The sequence below is a fragment of the Panthera pardus genome, unplaced genomic scaffold, assembly GCF_024362965.1.
Source record: "Panthera pardus isolate Hobbes unplaced genomic scaffold, ASM2436296v1 HiC_scaffold_10, whole genome shotgun sequence".
Lineage (NCBI taxonomy): Eukaryota > Metazoa > Chordata > Mammalia > Carnivora > Felidae > Panthera > Panthera pardus.
This window is the reverse complement of record NW_026526655.1, coordinates 54685545-54701336: the sequence shown is the minus strand read 5'-3', so window position 1 is coordinate 54701336 and position 15792 is coordinate 54685545. Positions and strand designations below refer to the sequence as shown.

Sequence of the window (15792 nt, the reverse complement as noted above, 5' to 3'; positions counted from 1 at the left end):
GCAACACCATGCTCTGTTTAAAAGATTCTGACACGAAAATCGTTCGTTGTCTGGTCTTTTCTTCAAACTGTTGAAATTTCTTCTTGAACAAGCAAAAATGCATTTCAAAATAACATGTTCCTGTGCATGTTTGTTTTGAGAGCGGGAAATCTTTGTTCTTTTGGTGGCTAAGAGGAAAATCTTACCTGACTTGCAGAGAGTGGAATAAACGCCCTTTCTGATCCTTTTGATTGTTGGATTAAATTATTATCTTTTTGAGCATTAACTATTTAAAAAAAAATCTGCAAGAACTTTAACCATAAGTAATTAGCTAAAATAAAATGAGAAGGCGTTTATTCGAACTAATACAGCCATAAAGTCACAACGTTACGCAGAGAAAAGCAGGCAATAATGATCACGTAAGGCAGCTATCTGCAAGCCAGTGTAAGAGACAGATCAATGTTAAAATGATGTATGTGCATGAAGTGTAAACCAGAATGAGAATGTAACATTTTCACACATCCTAAATGAAGTAGCATTTCAATCATCATAATTCATTCATGACATTGCATTCTGAGACTGACAGCTAGGTGATTGCCTATTGTTCAATTTAACTCGCTGCGATTTTGAAAACAAATTCCACTAATTGATTTCATGCATTAAGATGACAACTTTTTCTGATACACACTTATGAAAATGGCTGCAAACATGAAGTTGAAAATGGCTGATAAATTTTAAATATAAGACTTTAAATTACTGTCAAACAAATTACTGTGAAATGCACGTAACCATCAGCATACTAAACCAGGCATGCGACATAGTAATATATACTCTAAGAGATATATTTGTACATCTATGTCATTTTTCTCAATATTACTAAGAGAAAGTAGGCAGGTCAAGGATTCTATTAATCCTTCAGAATTTCTACTTAAATCTCACATCCAATATAACAAACAATACCTTTCATCTCCACCTCAATCTCCTCTTCAATCCTCCCGTGCAAAATTGATTCTGGGGCTAAAATGGGAAAACATATAAAGAGATTTTAATGATTAACCTGATATACTTTCTGCCTCAATTCATATATTCATATAATTATAATTTCCTCTTCATTCTAGTAACAGAAAACTATGTCCCCCAAGTGCACCCAAAAAATCCATGCCAGACAAATCAATGAGCTGATAAAGTACATGACAATGTCGGCAGAAAGATTTTAAAACATTTTTTATTTTAGGTTCTCTATGAAATTTCCACGTTTAGTTTCATAACTCCCCATGCCTTTACATGCATTCCAAAAAGCAATCCATAAACTAAAGGAATATTCTCTTTTTTAAAAATAAAAATGTCCTATCGATGGAACACTTGCTAAGAGAAGGAATCACATTTAGAAGGAACATGCATTTTCTAACTTGCCGCCTTTTGCCGAGGGCTATTCTCAGGTTTTCCTGCAGAATTAAGCGTTTCCTGCTAGTAAATATGCCTTTCATTTGGACCACCTTTAAAACTTGAGACTACACAAAGTCTGGTTACATGTTAAGGAGCAAAACAGAGTCCTCAAGTCAAAATAGCTTTTATTATATAGGGAAAAGGCGCAGGCTTTAGACACAATCATCTCTGGGGCAGCTTCCTGGGAAAGGTGGGTGCCTTGGTTCCCTCTTGTTCTTCTGTCCATCCGTGTGGAACTGTGTGGGAACGCGGGACTCCATGGCTCCTCCGTTCCTTGTGGGCTTTGGCATGAAGTGAATGACAAACTTGCTGTTTTCCTTGACGATTCTCTCTTTACTTCATGGGTTGTTTTATTTTGTGACTCTTTGTGTGTTTTAAAACTTTTAGTGTCTGAACCAAGGGCAATTTTTGTAACTGTTCTGGTTTGCGATTCGTTTGCTAGGTGAGAATAAAGTTAGGAAAAGTAATAAATTAGCTGTGTTTGTAAGAGTAAAACACACGCTGAATTTAGAGAAGGTGATGTGTCATTAGGATGAGAAGGAAAGCAGCATGTTAGTCCCCAAACTAACATATGATATATCTATACTTTTACGTACAGAAGAACTACTCAAACAGACTTACAGGGTTTACCTTCCTACTTGATCTTTGCGGATAACTACTCTGCCTACGTAGAGTTACAAGGCCAAAGTAAAAGAGGAACATGTAAAGACTGGTCTTATGTGCGATAATTAGATAACTGTGCCTGATCCTTCATTCTTCAAACACTTAAAAGTGGCTTATCTTTTCACTTTCTTAAGTACCAGTGAGGCAGTCTGGACTTCCCAAGAGAAAAATGCTCATGCTCCAAGAACACTTTAATGATATAATCCATTAGAACTGAGTGAACTAGAAATCCTGTGGCAAAAATGTCCAGCTTAAATCCACTCTGGCCATGTGCTGATCAAGCATGTACCATGGCCCTACATTCCTTAGGAAACGAGTTGAAAGACCTACATTGTTCCTACCTCCACAACACAGCCAACTCTCAATTATATGGCTGCAGAAACCGTCATGGTTGTCACCACGTCACCTCCAGATAAATAATCACTATGTGTAATTATTGCACTAGCCAGCAGCTATGGTGAAATTGAGAGTCAACTCTTTGGATGGTGGAATTTTCCATCTAATTTGCATAACTAGATCTCAGTTCTGGAGCTATTCCCTTTGAAGCCTATGAAAATGTTACCAGAAAGAGCTACAGAACAAAATGTCAGATTAAGAGATAAAAAAGACTCCTTTGGGCGAATGAGGATTACAGATATATTAAATGATATATGAGACTCTTTCAAAATTCAGAGCCAAGATGGCTGTCATATAGCACTGTACTATCCCCTGCTCGTCTCTAACATTTCAAAAATGGATGGAGAGATCAGAAAAGACCTTGAGGCCACAGGTCTCCACCGACCCCTGAAGATGCTAGAACTTCTTCCATCAGTTACCTTTCACGGGACTCAGTAAAGACTCTTTGCTTACAGACATACAGCATGGGATTCTAGCACCTGAAGAATAACTTTCCTGTTTCATTAGTATCTAAGAGGAGGTCCATGGATAAAAGGAAGAACTTATCTTTTCCGAGACAAATTTATTCATTCCCTTCCAGACATGGTGGCAAATCAAGCACGATAACAACAAAAATAATAATCTTGCCATGAGATAATTCTAGAATTCCAGGAAGATCTGGGACTTTGAAGCAGCAGCACCTATTAAGAAATAGCTATAGACTCCTAATTTTGGTCCAGAGCCCTATCATTATCAGTGCACAATTTTCTATTGCTCCTTATAAACATCTAGAACTTCCAGATCTGCAAACAAAGGGCAGATGAGAACTTTTGAGCCTCCTAATATTAAAATAATTAAATTTAAGCTTGGCGCAGTATCAGGCACAATAATAAATAATCAATAATTGATTAACAGCTTGACCTTCTTCAGTATACCTTGTAGGGGGCATATTTGGGAAATACTAGGAAAAGCATTGCACGTGAAATAAGCCATAACCTTCCAAAATGAGATTTGAAAGTTACACTTCCCTGAATCTAGACTGGAAAGTTAAAAATGTTCATCACAAGTCTGGCCAATAACTTGGCTGACTTTCGTGAGTCTTTTACGAATAGAGTGCTAAGTTAGAGATATTCTAATTAATATATTCATTGATTCAATTTGCACAGCAGAAAAGCTGCATAAAGCGATGGGGATGAAATGAAGCAAGTCAGAGCTAAAAGCCAAATAAGCACCTTCTATGCTTAGTACTGCTGACGTTGTCTTCTCTCCATACTCATTGTGGACACTGCAGCTGTACAGTCCTTGGTCTACCAGCTGAACGTTACATATGATAAGAAACTGAATATTTCCATGTTGTGACTGCTTCACTCTTTCAGAGTCCTCGATCTTTATGCCTTCATGAGTCCAGGTTACATCAACAGAGGATTCATCTTGTAAGACACAGAGGAATTCAGCAGTGTCGCCGCACCTTACAGAGAGGTCCTGAAGCTGCAGGAGAATCTTTGGTGCCTCACTCACTGCCTCTTCAGCATAGTTCCCAGATAACTCAGTGCTTTCTGCAATTTGTGAAAGGGACGCAGTGTGGCGCAACTCTACATTTTGAACCGATGCAGCTGTGTGGATGGAACTTTGAGATACACTTTCAAAAACCTGTGATTCATATTCATATGATGATCCTTGAAATGACTTAATTTCGTTTTGGGATAGTTTGCTCTCCTGCTTTGTGAAAGAGGAATCTGCCACTGCCTGGGACTTGGTGGACTCTCTTACATCTTTCCCAGAACTCTGCCTAGCTAGGGCTTGCACTGTATAATCAAGTGACAAGAAAAAGAAAAGAATATTAAGATCTAAGCTTTGTCACTTGGTTAGGTTAGTAACATAAAATGGCATGGAAGATGAAGATGGAAGACGTCATTGTCACTTGGAAGCAGCATGCCAAATGGAGTATGCTCTAGGATGTCAGATCATACAAAAGAAAGTTCATTCCCAGTGACCCAGTGATGAATGGATGATGAAGGCTCATGCGATGCCATAGCGTCTCTGCGTCCTTCCTTCTGTTGTCACTGCAGCTAACCAGAGTTACATAGTCTCTCCCTCTCTCTCTCTCTCTCTCTCTCTTTTCCCTCTCCTGGGATACCATTTGTCCTTCTTCTTCTGTATACTTTATAAACAATATACAGCAAATGGATCATTAATGATCCAATCATGAGATGTCGTTTAGAAAAGTAAAAACATCACGCAAAGCTGATGCCTTAAAAAATACTAGTGTACTATGCAGAATATACACTTCAGTGAGATTTTAATTGCATAGGTTAACCCATAATTGAGAACTAAGGAGGACTTGTTGGGTGTTATTTTATTAGTAAATTATCGACTGACCACACTATGCAATGAGACAAACAGTAGAGACTCTCATTAGTAACAGTGGGAGTAGGAGGTATGAAGCAAATCCAAGTCTTTAAAGCAACATGAGCTTTACCTTTTGGAGTCACTGTGAGTGTAGCTGCACAAGAGGCTTCCCCAGCACTATTGGCGGCTTTGCAAGAGTACTGCCCAGCATGCTCTGAGTAAGCATCAACTATAAGCATTAAAGCCATGCCTGTGGACTCCTCAAAATGGAAAACTACATCTTTTGTTGGTAGAATTGGCTGCTGGTTATGAAACCACTGGATTTCTGGCTTGGGAATGCCAAAAACCCTTGCATGAAATCTGACTGTCTCCCCGCTGTGCACCCTGAGGCTTGATAGAGGCTGGATGAAGATGGGCTTTTGGCCAAGGGAGTCCTTCTTAAATGAAACTGACGAAGAAACATGCCATTGGGAGTTTGATGTAACTTCTCCAAATTTGCTAAATCCTGAAAAGAAGCATGCCAACCTTTAATGTCTTACCCTGCATTGAAACCAGAACTCATTTGGAGTTGTCTACAGATCTGTCGTAAATTGTAATGGTGGACTAGAATCCAGACCAATCTTAATGCCTTGTCAACGTATGACATTATTGGTTCCAAGTCACACATGTTCACTTCCATTTTCCAGACAAACAAATGGAGACATAAATAGTCTAAGAAACTTCACCGTATTGTTTGTGAAGGCAGTAGTGAAGTACACAATTTCGTTTAGGTATTCTTGTTTTCTGTTTTTATTTTTTTCCCCTCTGGTTATAAAATCAGATTTTCTATTTTGTAAACGACTTTAAATTGATTATTAAGAAAGTATCTGATTATTATTGTATTTAAAATTAAGGGAAAAATCAAAGTTGCCTTCAATCCTTATGTATTTGTATATAGTTAAGAATACATAGACTAAATTAGCTCAGCAAAAATAGTCTGACTGTATAAAAATATTGTTGTTATCTTGTTTTGAATCAAAGTGCTCCCCACTGCCAGGGAGTGTTTCTGATTGCAGTTTAAAAGCCCCAAATATCAGAAATGCTAAACCATCTTTGGACTGGGCCCCTTAACCTGAAGGCATTCTTGGAATGATGGCGAATGCATCTAGATGGTGTCCAGACCCGAAATCATCCTCTGTAGCTTCTGTGAACTCAGAATTGTGTCAAGACAATGGGGGGATAGTAACGCTGGCATTAAAAAACATTTTTTTAAAATTTTCATCTTAGCTAAATGAGAAAACAATTCTACCTAAGTATTTCTTTAGCATATTTCTCTCCATTCTGATACATGCTGATCAGAAAGCATGAAAGCTGGCGAGGAGAGCAGTACATTACAAAACAGTATAAAGACAAAGCAGGGCAAAATAGAAAATGATGGTTTGTGATTCATCATGAGATGGGATAAAAGAAAAGTAAGAATGTCATATATAACATGGAAACAATTAGTTGCATTAAAAGAGAATGGTAGGGCCAATGATGGTTTACATGGAATCTTTAGTGATTGTTACTGGCATTGAAAGATTAGATCCATATTTAAATGTGGTTCTTAAAGTTGTTTACTGTACCTGCCAGTCTCAAGTTGGCTGTGCTTGATACTTGACCAACAGCATTATTAGCAACAAAAGTGTAAGTTCCTTCATCTTCCGGAAAAGCTTCGGCAATTTCCAGTTGGTAAGTGTCTTCAAATTGAGTCATTCTAAAGAACCGAGATGGCTTGATTTTCTTGTCTTTGGCGTACCAAGACACTTTTAGATCTGCATCACAAAAGAAAAAAAAGCTATTTAAAATCACAAAAAGTGGTGGATGATTTTACCTGCAAACACAGTATTGATTACATTGTTGACTACATTTCATATTTATCTTAATAACATTAGATTTCCCTTTTGGGCTTGCCACATCTGCTCTTTTAGGTTTCCTTTTCATCTTTAAGAAAAACATGATTCCAGAAAAATCCAGCTTATAGACTGGTTGTAATATTTGAACTTTTATAATTTTAATTATATTCTTTTTAACCATTTGCAGTCCATGCTGTGGAAACAGGGTCAAGGTTTTGACATAGTGACCTTGAGAAAAAGACAGTCCTAAGGTAGAGTCATCAGGATGGGTTTTATCTAGGATTGTGGTTGCTTACGAGGACAGGGAGAGGAAATTCTGTGCTTCTGGTGGGCAGAAAGATCAATCAAAAAGAGAGCTGAGAGAATCAACATTCCCAAAAGTATAAAACAGACACCCTGTAGTCTGAAGAAAAAAATTCTATACTGTCATTACCAATGAGCAAGCATTGAAAGGTCTGAGCAAAGCAAAAAATAATTTTTAAAACTGAGAGTAATGGAATTTGGGCATCTTAGATATATTTGGCTTTTTTCAAAGTAACAGTAATAGTATATAATAATAAAACCAGTTCTTTTCATATAAGGAGTTGAATCATGTTAAAATGATAGAAAATAACCCCAAAGCAAAGATAAAATAACATTATATTGTTATGGTTTAAGGTAATGTGCACTTTAAAAAATATTGTACTTCCATTGAAACAGTAACCCTGTAAGTCAAGAGTGGATTTAAATTTAGCTATTTGTTTTAAAAGCCACAACCCAAGCTGAGCATGATCACTATACCACTCCCTTATCTAATTACCATCTATGGAGGATTCTTTTGTGGTGCAATCAGCTAGCATTTGTTTGCATTTTGGCACAAATATTGGCTTGTGAAGGTTTCCCTCCATCCTGCCCATGGTGGTAGTATTTTTAAACTACAGGTTCTCCTTTTAAATCTCTTCACTTCCTTAGGTAGCAAGGTAAGGTAGAAAATGGAACGCTGATACCACAATTTGCCAGCTGTGTGACCTTACACCTGTCATTTAATCTCTCTGGACCAGTCTTCTCATTTGTAAAATAAGATGCATAATAATTCATGAGCTATTTTTTTTAATATATGAAATTTATTGTCAAATTGGTTTCCATACAACACCCAGTGCATGAGCTATTGTTTGCAATAAATTGTTGTGTGAATTAAATGGCTTACACATGGAAGGAGCTTTATAAACCACTGCCACAAGTCAGTCATTATAGAAAGAATGTTTAACCTCACAAGGGATCAGCAGTGCCTTTAATAATTTACCAAAAGTCAGGGCCAGGTGATGTAAGAGACAACACCATCACATGGAATTTAGCGATCATTCTATAACTATTTAGTTTGTCTATTAAACCTCAACAGAAATGGAAGATGAAGGGTTTAGTTCACCACTTTGCAAGGTTCTCTGCATATTACTACTGACAGAGGTAAACTGATTGAAGCCCTAGGATAGGCATGTATTGTCAACAATAAATAAGCTAACAGGTGAGACCTCTCTTGGTAATGGATTTGGTGCTTCTGACTGGGCTGCCCCTTTCTGTGTTGGTCACTGGCCTCTTTTGGCTTCCGTGAGGCCTCTCCACTGTCCCTGCTCCCCATTCTATTACTCCATTGTATTTGGTCCCTAAATTCTGTTCATTCCACCTCTTGAATTCAATATACACCCTTTTTTCTCCCGATTCCCCTAATTGAGGGCCTTGTCAGCACCTTCCAAGCCTGTTAGGATGGCCTCTCCCTTGGTCCTCACCTGGTCTCATCTCCCACATCTGACCATTCCTCTTTTCACTACCACAGTAGTGTCTCTAAAAAAGTAAATCATGTTACCCAGAGGCTTAAAAATCCTTCAGTTGCTCCTTAGTATAAACAAGGTAAAATCTAAAATCCTCAGCATAGAATACCAAACCTTTAGTACCTGGCCCTTGCCTTCTTTTCTGGCCTTCTCATCCACTTATCACACCACTTTCCAACCATACTTAAGCCACTTGTTGTTTCCAGCACATGAAGTACCCTTGCAAGCTTTTATGACTTTGTAAATGTCGTTCTCTGCCTAGAACACCGCTGTGTTCAAGGATCCTGTTGATTTTTCAATGCCCAGTCTGTGCATCTCTGTTCATGTTGCAAACAGTCAGCGCTGAGTACGTGGGCTGTTATGGCACTTACAACCTTGGGATCTAGTTGTGCACGTGTGTCTCCTCACCTACACTCAATTCTATGAAAGCCAGGTCTGGCATCCCTAGCAGCTAGTGTAATGTTTCAATAGCGGTCGAATAAAACTGAAGAGTTACTTAAATGAACAACAGGAACCCATCATTGCCAGACTACTTATCATTTTATTTATCTAGCTGTTGCTCAGTAAGCCTTTAAATGATACTGATTATCTGTAGAATAAACATTGGTAAAAATGTAGCTTTATTACGTTTTAAAATTCTGCTTTTACAAATTGCTTTTCCACCAGTAGGTGGCACCAGAGACCTTCAGTAGGCAACAGTTTCTCATAAAAGCACCACTAGATTGCTGAGGGCCAAGTTCCATGCTTCAGTATGTATTGGATTCCAAAAACATGTGACTGAGGTTTCTGAAGACTGATAATTTTTTTCACATTTGTAGAAGGCAGGGCTGAATTTACTTTCCTAGGGTAATACTTGCTCAGAGAAAGTTGTGTAAATATATTTAGTCCCAGGGGCATCAACCTTTATGATTTGGTGAGCTTTTAAAAGGGCATTTTACTTAAAGAACTTAAATTTTGCCATATAGAAAATACATTTGCAAGAGGATGCTCAAATCTCTATACGTGTATAAATAGTACCACACATAAAGAGTTAGTAATCCATAAATTTATAAAGTCCATTTAAACATTTAAAGATGTCAGTCATATGAAAAAGATATTTTTCTCTTTCTACCCCAATTGGAGTCTTTTTAAAAAAATTATTATTATTATTATTATTATTATTATTATTATTATTTTAGAGAGGGAGAGAACATGTGTGTGTGAGCAGGGGAGAAAGGCAGAGGGAGAGAGAGGGAATCTTAAGCAGGCTCCACCCTTAGCATGGAGCCTGATGCGAGCTTGATCCCACAACCCTGGAATCATGACCTGAGCAGAAACCAAGAATGGGATGCCCAACCAACTGAGCCACCCAGGCGTCCCCCAATTGGAGTCTTATGAAAGGCTTAAAACATATTTTTGTAATACCTTAAAGGCAAAACTATAATATTATTTATAAACTGAAGAGTACTATATAAAGACTACTGCTTTAAACGACCCATATATATGTATATTGATTTGAAAAATTTCCTCTAAAAATTCAATGGAAGGACAAATTATTTAGTGTGGCTTTAATGAATTTGATATTAAAATGCCTTTTCTTTACTGTGTTAGTAGGATATTATCAAATCAGATCTTATTTCTTAATATTTAGTGTTTCTCAAACTCACAAAGTCTATGGTATTTCTCCATGTTGGTTGCTCACTACCAGACTTTTATGTTTATATAATTCCCCTCTATAGCTATAATAAAATTAATGTATTGAGCACCAGTCACTTGCCAGCCAGGCCTATAGATGCTTTACCTACATCATTAATTATCTTTTCATTATACTCATAAAAATCAAACAGGTCCATTTGGTTTCTAGATCAGCATCTTCACCTCAGAGGAGGAAATCATCAGGTTTTAGAAGGCCAATTGAAATACTGACTTGTTTACAAAAATGGCTCATGGCAATGCAGAGATTGGGTTGTAAACCAATGGAAGAAGCATAAAAATAAACCCACACTTAACTAGGAATGCTATGAAGCTAAGCTCTAAGAATTTCCCTTTGGTGGGCATATATAAGGGCCAAGAATATGAGAGTGACTTTCATTTGGGATAAAGGTGATTTACTTTTTCCCTACCTGAGATAAATTTACAATCATAATTGGCTTGAAAGAGCTGCAAATATTTTGCCTCATTCTACCAACATCAGACTCCTGAGGCTGTGAGACAGGGCCGTGGGTGTTTGGGAAGCATGCCCCAATTAAAGAGCATACAGTTAACCAACTGAGGGTTACTATATGATGAACACTGTGCTACGCGCTGGTGTGTGCTATCTAACACGATCCTCATTGGTATTAGTCATTTGATAATCATTCTTTTGTCCAGTTAACAAGTACATATTGACTATCCACTATGTATGAAGCTATCCTAGGACAAGGATTCACCCTCACTGCCAAGGGTCTTACCTTCTAGTAGCCACTGCCTTTTTAGGCACCAGGTTTTAGGTGCTAAGACAGAATCCTGCCCTTGTGAAATGTATGTTCTAAGATCAAAGGCAATACTATTCTTACTTTACTCATGAGGAAAAGAGAGCCAGAGAAATAATATATTTGCCTAAGGTCACACAGGGGAGCCACAATTCAAATCTAACCTCTCGGATTATAATGCCCTTACTTTTGATGCTACAGTTCAGTAGCGGTAAACATGGTCTATTCCTTAGTTCAGTAATTCAAGTAAGTCTTCTGCAAGATTCCCATTAAGAGTCAAATTATGCCTGGGACGTGTCTGTGATGGAGGAAAATGTGAGAAAGCTCTCCTCAGATCATTCTGTGTAAGTATTAGCAACGATACCTTTGCTCATGAACCTACCTGTTCCAGAAACTCTGCACTGAAAACGGGCTGGCTGTCCCTCAGAAGTGACGGTGTCCTGAAGTGGGGTAATGAGAGCAGGAGGATAAACTGGCATTTCCTGATCTGGAGACACGACTTCCGGAACTAAAGAAAGGGACCACAAGATGCGTCAGGATTAAATCACCTGCAGACCTCAAAGAAGAACGGAGCACGTGGATTTATCTTAATTCATGTGGCATCAGGGCACTTTCTGAAAGCTGAGCAGCAATCCACTTGTATGAGCTCCAAATTGTATTCATAAATGCAGTGGGACAACACACAAAAAGCGGGTTTCTTAGGTTTTATTTTAAGCTGAGGCTAGCGAGGCCTTTCTACCTTCCACGGAGAGGGAAGCGGACGTCGTGGCTACTCCATAGTCATTCTTGGCTTCACAGGTATAAACAGCCGCGTCCTCTGGGAAGGCTTCAATTAGCAAGAGCGTGTACTCTTGCCCGTCGTGAAGGAATTTGCACTTGAAGCCAGTGGAAAGCAGCTGCTCTTCCTTGTACCAGGAAATTTTGGGCTGTGGTCTGCCAGATATCACAGCACAGAAGCGGGCAGGCTTGCCAGACTGCACAGTGACAGGCTGGAGCTCCTGCAGAATTTGGGGCGGTTCTGGAGCTGGGAGTAAATGAAAACAAACAGCTTGTGAAAAAACATGACAACACAGGAGAGCACGTGAAAGTCTGTGTTCATTTGTGGCCAGTGCCCACAAACAAAACTTTGGAATTATGATAACTTTACTTGCCTCAGAATATTGTAATGTTCTTTGTGCTGGGAAGGAAGAAAACATTTGGAATTTTGTCCTCGAGGAGAGAGAATAACTTTAGAAAGGTACTTCTATTTGAGGCTTGGTGACGGGGTGTTGCTGCGAGTGTTGAACTTGTCAACATAAGGTGATCGCCCCTTTGCATGTTGGGGTCTGGGTGGGGGTGCAGTGATGCACAGTACCCTAAAAATGCTAGAACAGGGGTGCCTGGGTGGCTCAGTCAGTTAAGCGTCTGACTTTAGCTCAGGTCGTGGTCTTGAGGTTGGCGAGTTCGAGCCCCATGTCAGGCTCTGCACTGTCAGCACAGAGTCTGCTTTGGATCCTCTGTTCCTCTCTCTCTCTGCCCCTCCCCCACTCATTCTCTCTCTCTCTCTCTTTCTCTCTTTCTCTCTCTCAACACTAAAAAAATTGTGAGAACAACTGCCACGTGCTACCTAATTTTACATCATTTGGACAAACCATGTGGTGATGTGGTTCATTTCATACTGGTTTGTTTTCCAAGTATTTGTGTATGTGTCATAGTCATTTCTTTATATATAGGTGCCAATGAAGCACAATCAGTAACTACGAAGGTAAGAATACATGTTATTCCAGATCTAGTTAGAGGCAATTAGGTAGATTGAAAAAAACTCACTTTCCTGCTATCCTAAGTAAAGCATCTTGTCTGTGTTGTGATGAGTGAGGGGAACTAGCTAGTTTACTGAACACAGAGATGGGGAGAAAGGACTCCTGTGAGGCTGGTTTCTGACCTTTACTTCTCTGTGCCTCAGTCTATCCACCACTAATACAGAAATAATAAGAACTGGATATCATGATCACTTGGTCTCCTAGGGACTGAGGGAATGTTGGCAATATGGTTCTTTTTTATTAACTTGAGATTTTCCTAGAGTTCCTTCATCTGCCTCAGGGGTATTTGTGCAGACAGAGATGACTCAAAATTAAAATAGGGATGAATGGTCCATTTTCTCTATTTAGGTTAGTCTCATTTCCAGGCCAGTTTCAAATTCAGCTCTAAGGTTTGTAATGAAGAAAGAAAATGGTTTAATGGCACCCCTCTCAGCCTTTGGTAGCATGTGGAATTTCCCCTAAAAGTAAGAGCCTATGATCCTAGGGCTTGGGGCAGAGAAAACCTAGTTGAACATTGCCTGTGGCTGTCTAGGCCCTCTGGGGCCTCAAAGAGGACCTTTGGGTTTTCTCAAAGGAAATGACCCTATGGCTTGGTAAGTCTACTGGTACTTAAGCACTTGGGGGCAAGGGCAGAAAACTTGACCAGCTGAATTCTGTATCTAGAAACCCATTGGGGGTCTATTATAATTGACATACAGTGGCTATCAAATAGTGTTGACCAACTCAATGAAGATCCAGCCACTAGGTACTTTCAAGAAATGACATCTTTAAGTCTTTTTAATAGCTGCTGTCCCTTTACCAGGGAATGATGTGAAAATAAATGTAGTTGCAAGCATACAAGGACCATGGCTTCCCTAGAGATTTCCCAGAAACTATCAGCACTTTAGGAACTTAAAGAAGAGGATTAGTGTAGCTGGATTCACAAAACACATCAATATCTCCACCTACCATTGACATAGAGTGTAACAGAACTCCTGTTCCTTCCTGCCACAAAGGTGTATTCGCCGGCATCGCTATGCCTGGTCTCAGAGATAAACATCCTGTGGATTCTTCTCTCCACCACATACTGGTATCGTTCTTGAATTTGGAAGTTGATTTCAATGCCGTCTTTATACCAGTGGGCATCTACATCATCTTCGTTGACCTCAAACTCAACCACAGCACGTTGTTTCTCAATAACCTTTTGATGGAACAACAGAAAAAGAGAATTGAAGCCCCGGTTTCCTTTCAGTTTTGACCTGTTTCTAAAACTGCTTATTTCAAGAGTGTGCCAAACTTATCCATTACGATATAAAAAGCTGACTGGTTGTGTCACATTCTGATTTGTCCTGCATATCCTTGGACAATTGGTGCCCTAACTTCTTCTGTAGAAATCATGCTTATACCTGCACTGAGGAGAGATGCTGCCCCCAAAGAGACCATGTTCGAGTCCTTAAATGTTTGCTTCTTAACTAATAATAACAGAAATAATGACACTTTATGCCCATGGGCTTTTTATTTTCGACAAAGCTCTTCTAAGTTAGTACTCAATTTGATTTCATGGGGTAGGAACAAGAATCTACTGGGGTAGGTGGAAGCTATTATCCTCGTTTTTAAGAGTGAGGAAATCAAGGTTCAGAATCAGACAATAAAGGACAGAAGATTTATTCAGGTGGCCTGAGTGGCCCGGTTCTCCTTAGACGAGCAATATGATAAATCTGAACTCTAATGACACTTCTCTTACCATGTTATCTCCATTACATCATTTGAGAAGACTGGCCCTCATGAGAATAAATTCTGCACATGTGGTAGAGAGCAGAGGTGTCTGGCTCAGCATGTTTGCTAGGAATCCAGCTTTGCCGCACCAGTCTTCCTCTTGGACCTCAGAGGAAGCGTTTCCAGCCAAGTCCCTACATACCTGCCTCTCCATAACAGAAGGCTTCTGAGGAAATGCCACCTTGTTCTAAATTCCCTGAGTTCTAGCTGCTGTGTAAACACCGCAACTTAAATTTTAGTTCTTTTCTGGTTTGTGCAGCTTGGCAGGTGGCCATTTGTTAGACAGTGAAGTTTCCACAGCTGCTTTAATTAAAGTATCTAGACAGCTGCTAAGGACACACCATTTCCCTAAGTGAGGGAAAACTGTGACTAAATTGATGTCAGATCAAGAGTCTAAGCCAGCAGGGATCAGCTGTTTTCATTCTTTAGAAGACTGTGCTTAGAAAATTCTAAAGTTAAAAAATTAGAATACCAAACTATGGATTACAGGCTCCTGATGATGTCTCCCAAAATTCAGCATGTAGACAATACCTGAACCGACTTTTTAATACTCCGGATGCGAACATCTCTGCCCTCTACAAAGAGGTTAGCAGTGGATATGTTGCCTCCTGCCACCACTGCGTATTGCCCGGCATCAGACATGCGGGTGGATGGGATCAGGAGGCGGTGGACGTATTTCTCCTTCTGTATCTTTATTCTGTAGATGAAATGGAAATTGAAGTTCAACGCACAGTGACTCAAAGCAAACTGCGCATTCCTTGAACGCGGCAAAACAAAACGACTGACCTATCCACAATCGGCAGTTCTTGGCCATCTTTCATCCACTGGACAGTGATGTCAGGTTCAGAAACTTCACATTCAAACATGGCTCGCTTCTTCTCGAGAACCTTGATGTCCTTAATGTGTTTCCTAAATTCTATATGACGAGCTGGGAAACAGCATGCAAAAAAATTAACCTTTCTAACAGCCTTATGACATAACTTACTTAGTATACAATTCACCTGTTTAAAGTGTTCGATTCAGTGGCCTTCAGTATAGTCAGAATCATGCAACAATTACCATGATCAATGTTCGAATATTCCCATTACCCCAGAAAGAAACCATGCACCCCTCAGCCATCACCCTCCAGACACCTTCTACTGTCTGCCCTCAGATTTAGAGACAAATCTGTGTCTCTACAGATTTGTGTATTCTGACATTTCCTATAAATGGAATCACACAATATATGGTCCTATGGGACTGGCTTCTTTCACTTAGCGTAAAGTTTTTAAGATTCATCCATGTTGTAGCATGTACC

At 39.3% G+C, this 15792-nt stretch overlaps 1 protein-coding gene across 2 annotated transcripts in view; it reads right to left on the bottom strand.

The window, feature by feature from the left end:
- The window catches only part of TTN (titin), a 277219-nt gene that overhangs the window by 221987 nt on the left and 39440 nt on the right, over positions 1-15792 (bottom strand). For both annotated transcript variants that reach the window (XM_053907301.1, XM_053907295.1), the window contains exons 39-45: positions 15282-15423; positions 15027-15192; positions 13689-13920; positions 11681-11965; positions 11324-11449; positions 6417-6605; positions 940-996 (exon numbers count right to left, since the gene is read on the bottom strand). In XM_053907301.1, the coding sequence (XP_053763276.1) occupies positions 940-996; positions 6417-6605; positions 11324-11449; positions 11681-11965; positions 13689-13920; positions 15027-15192; positions 15282-15423 (1197 nt within the window). The remainder of the gene's footprint in view (positions 1-939; positions 997-6416; positions 6606-11323; positions 11450-11680; positions 11966-13688; positions 13921-15026; positions 15193-15281; positions 15424-15792) is intronic.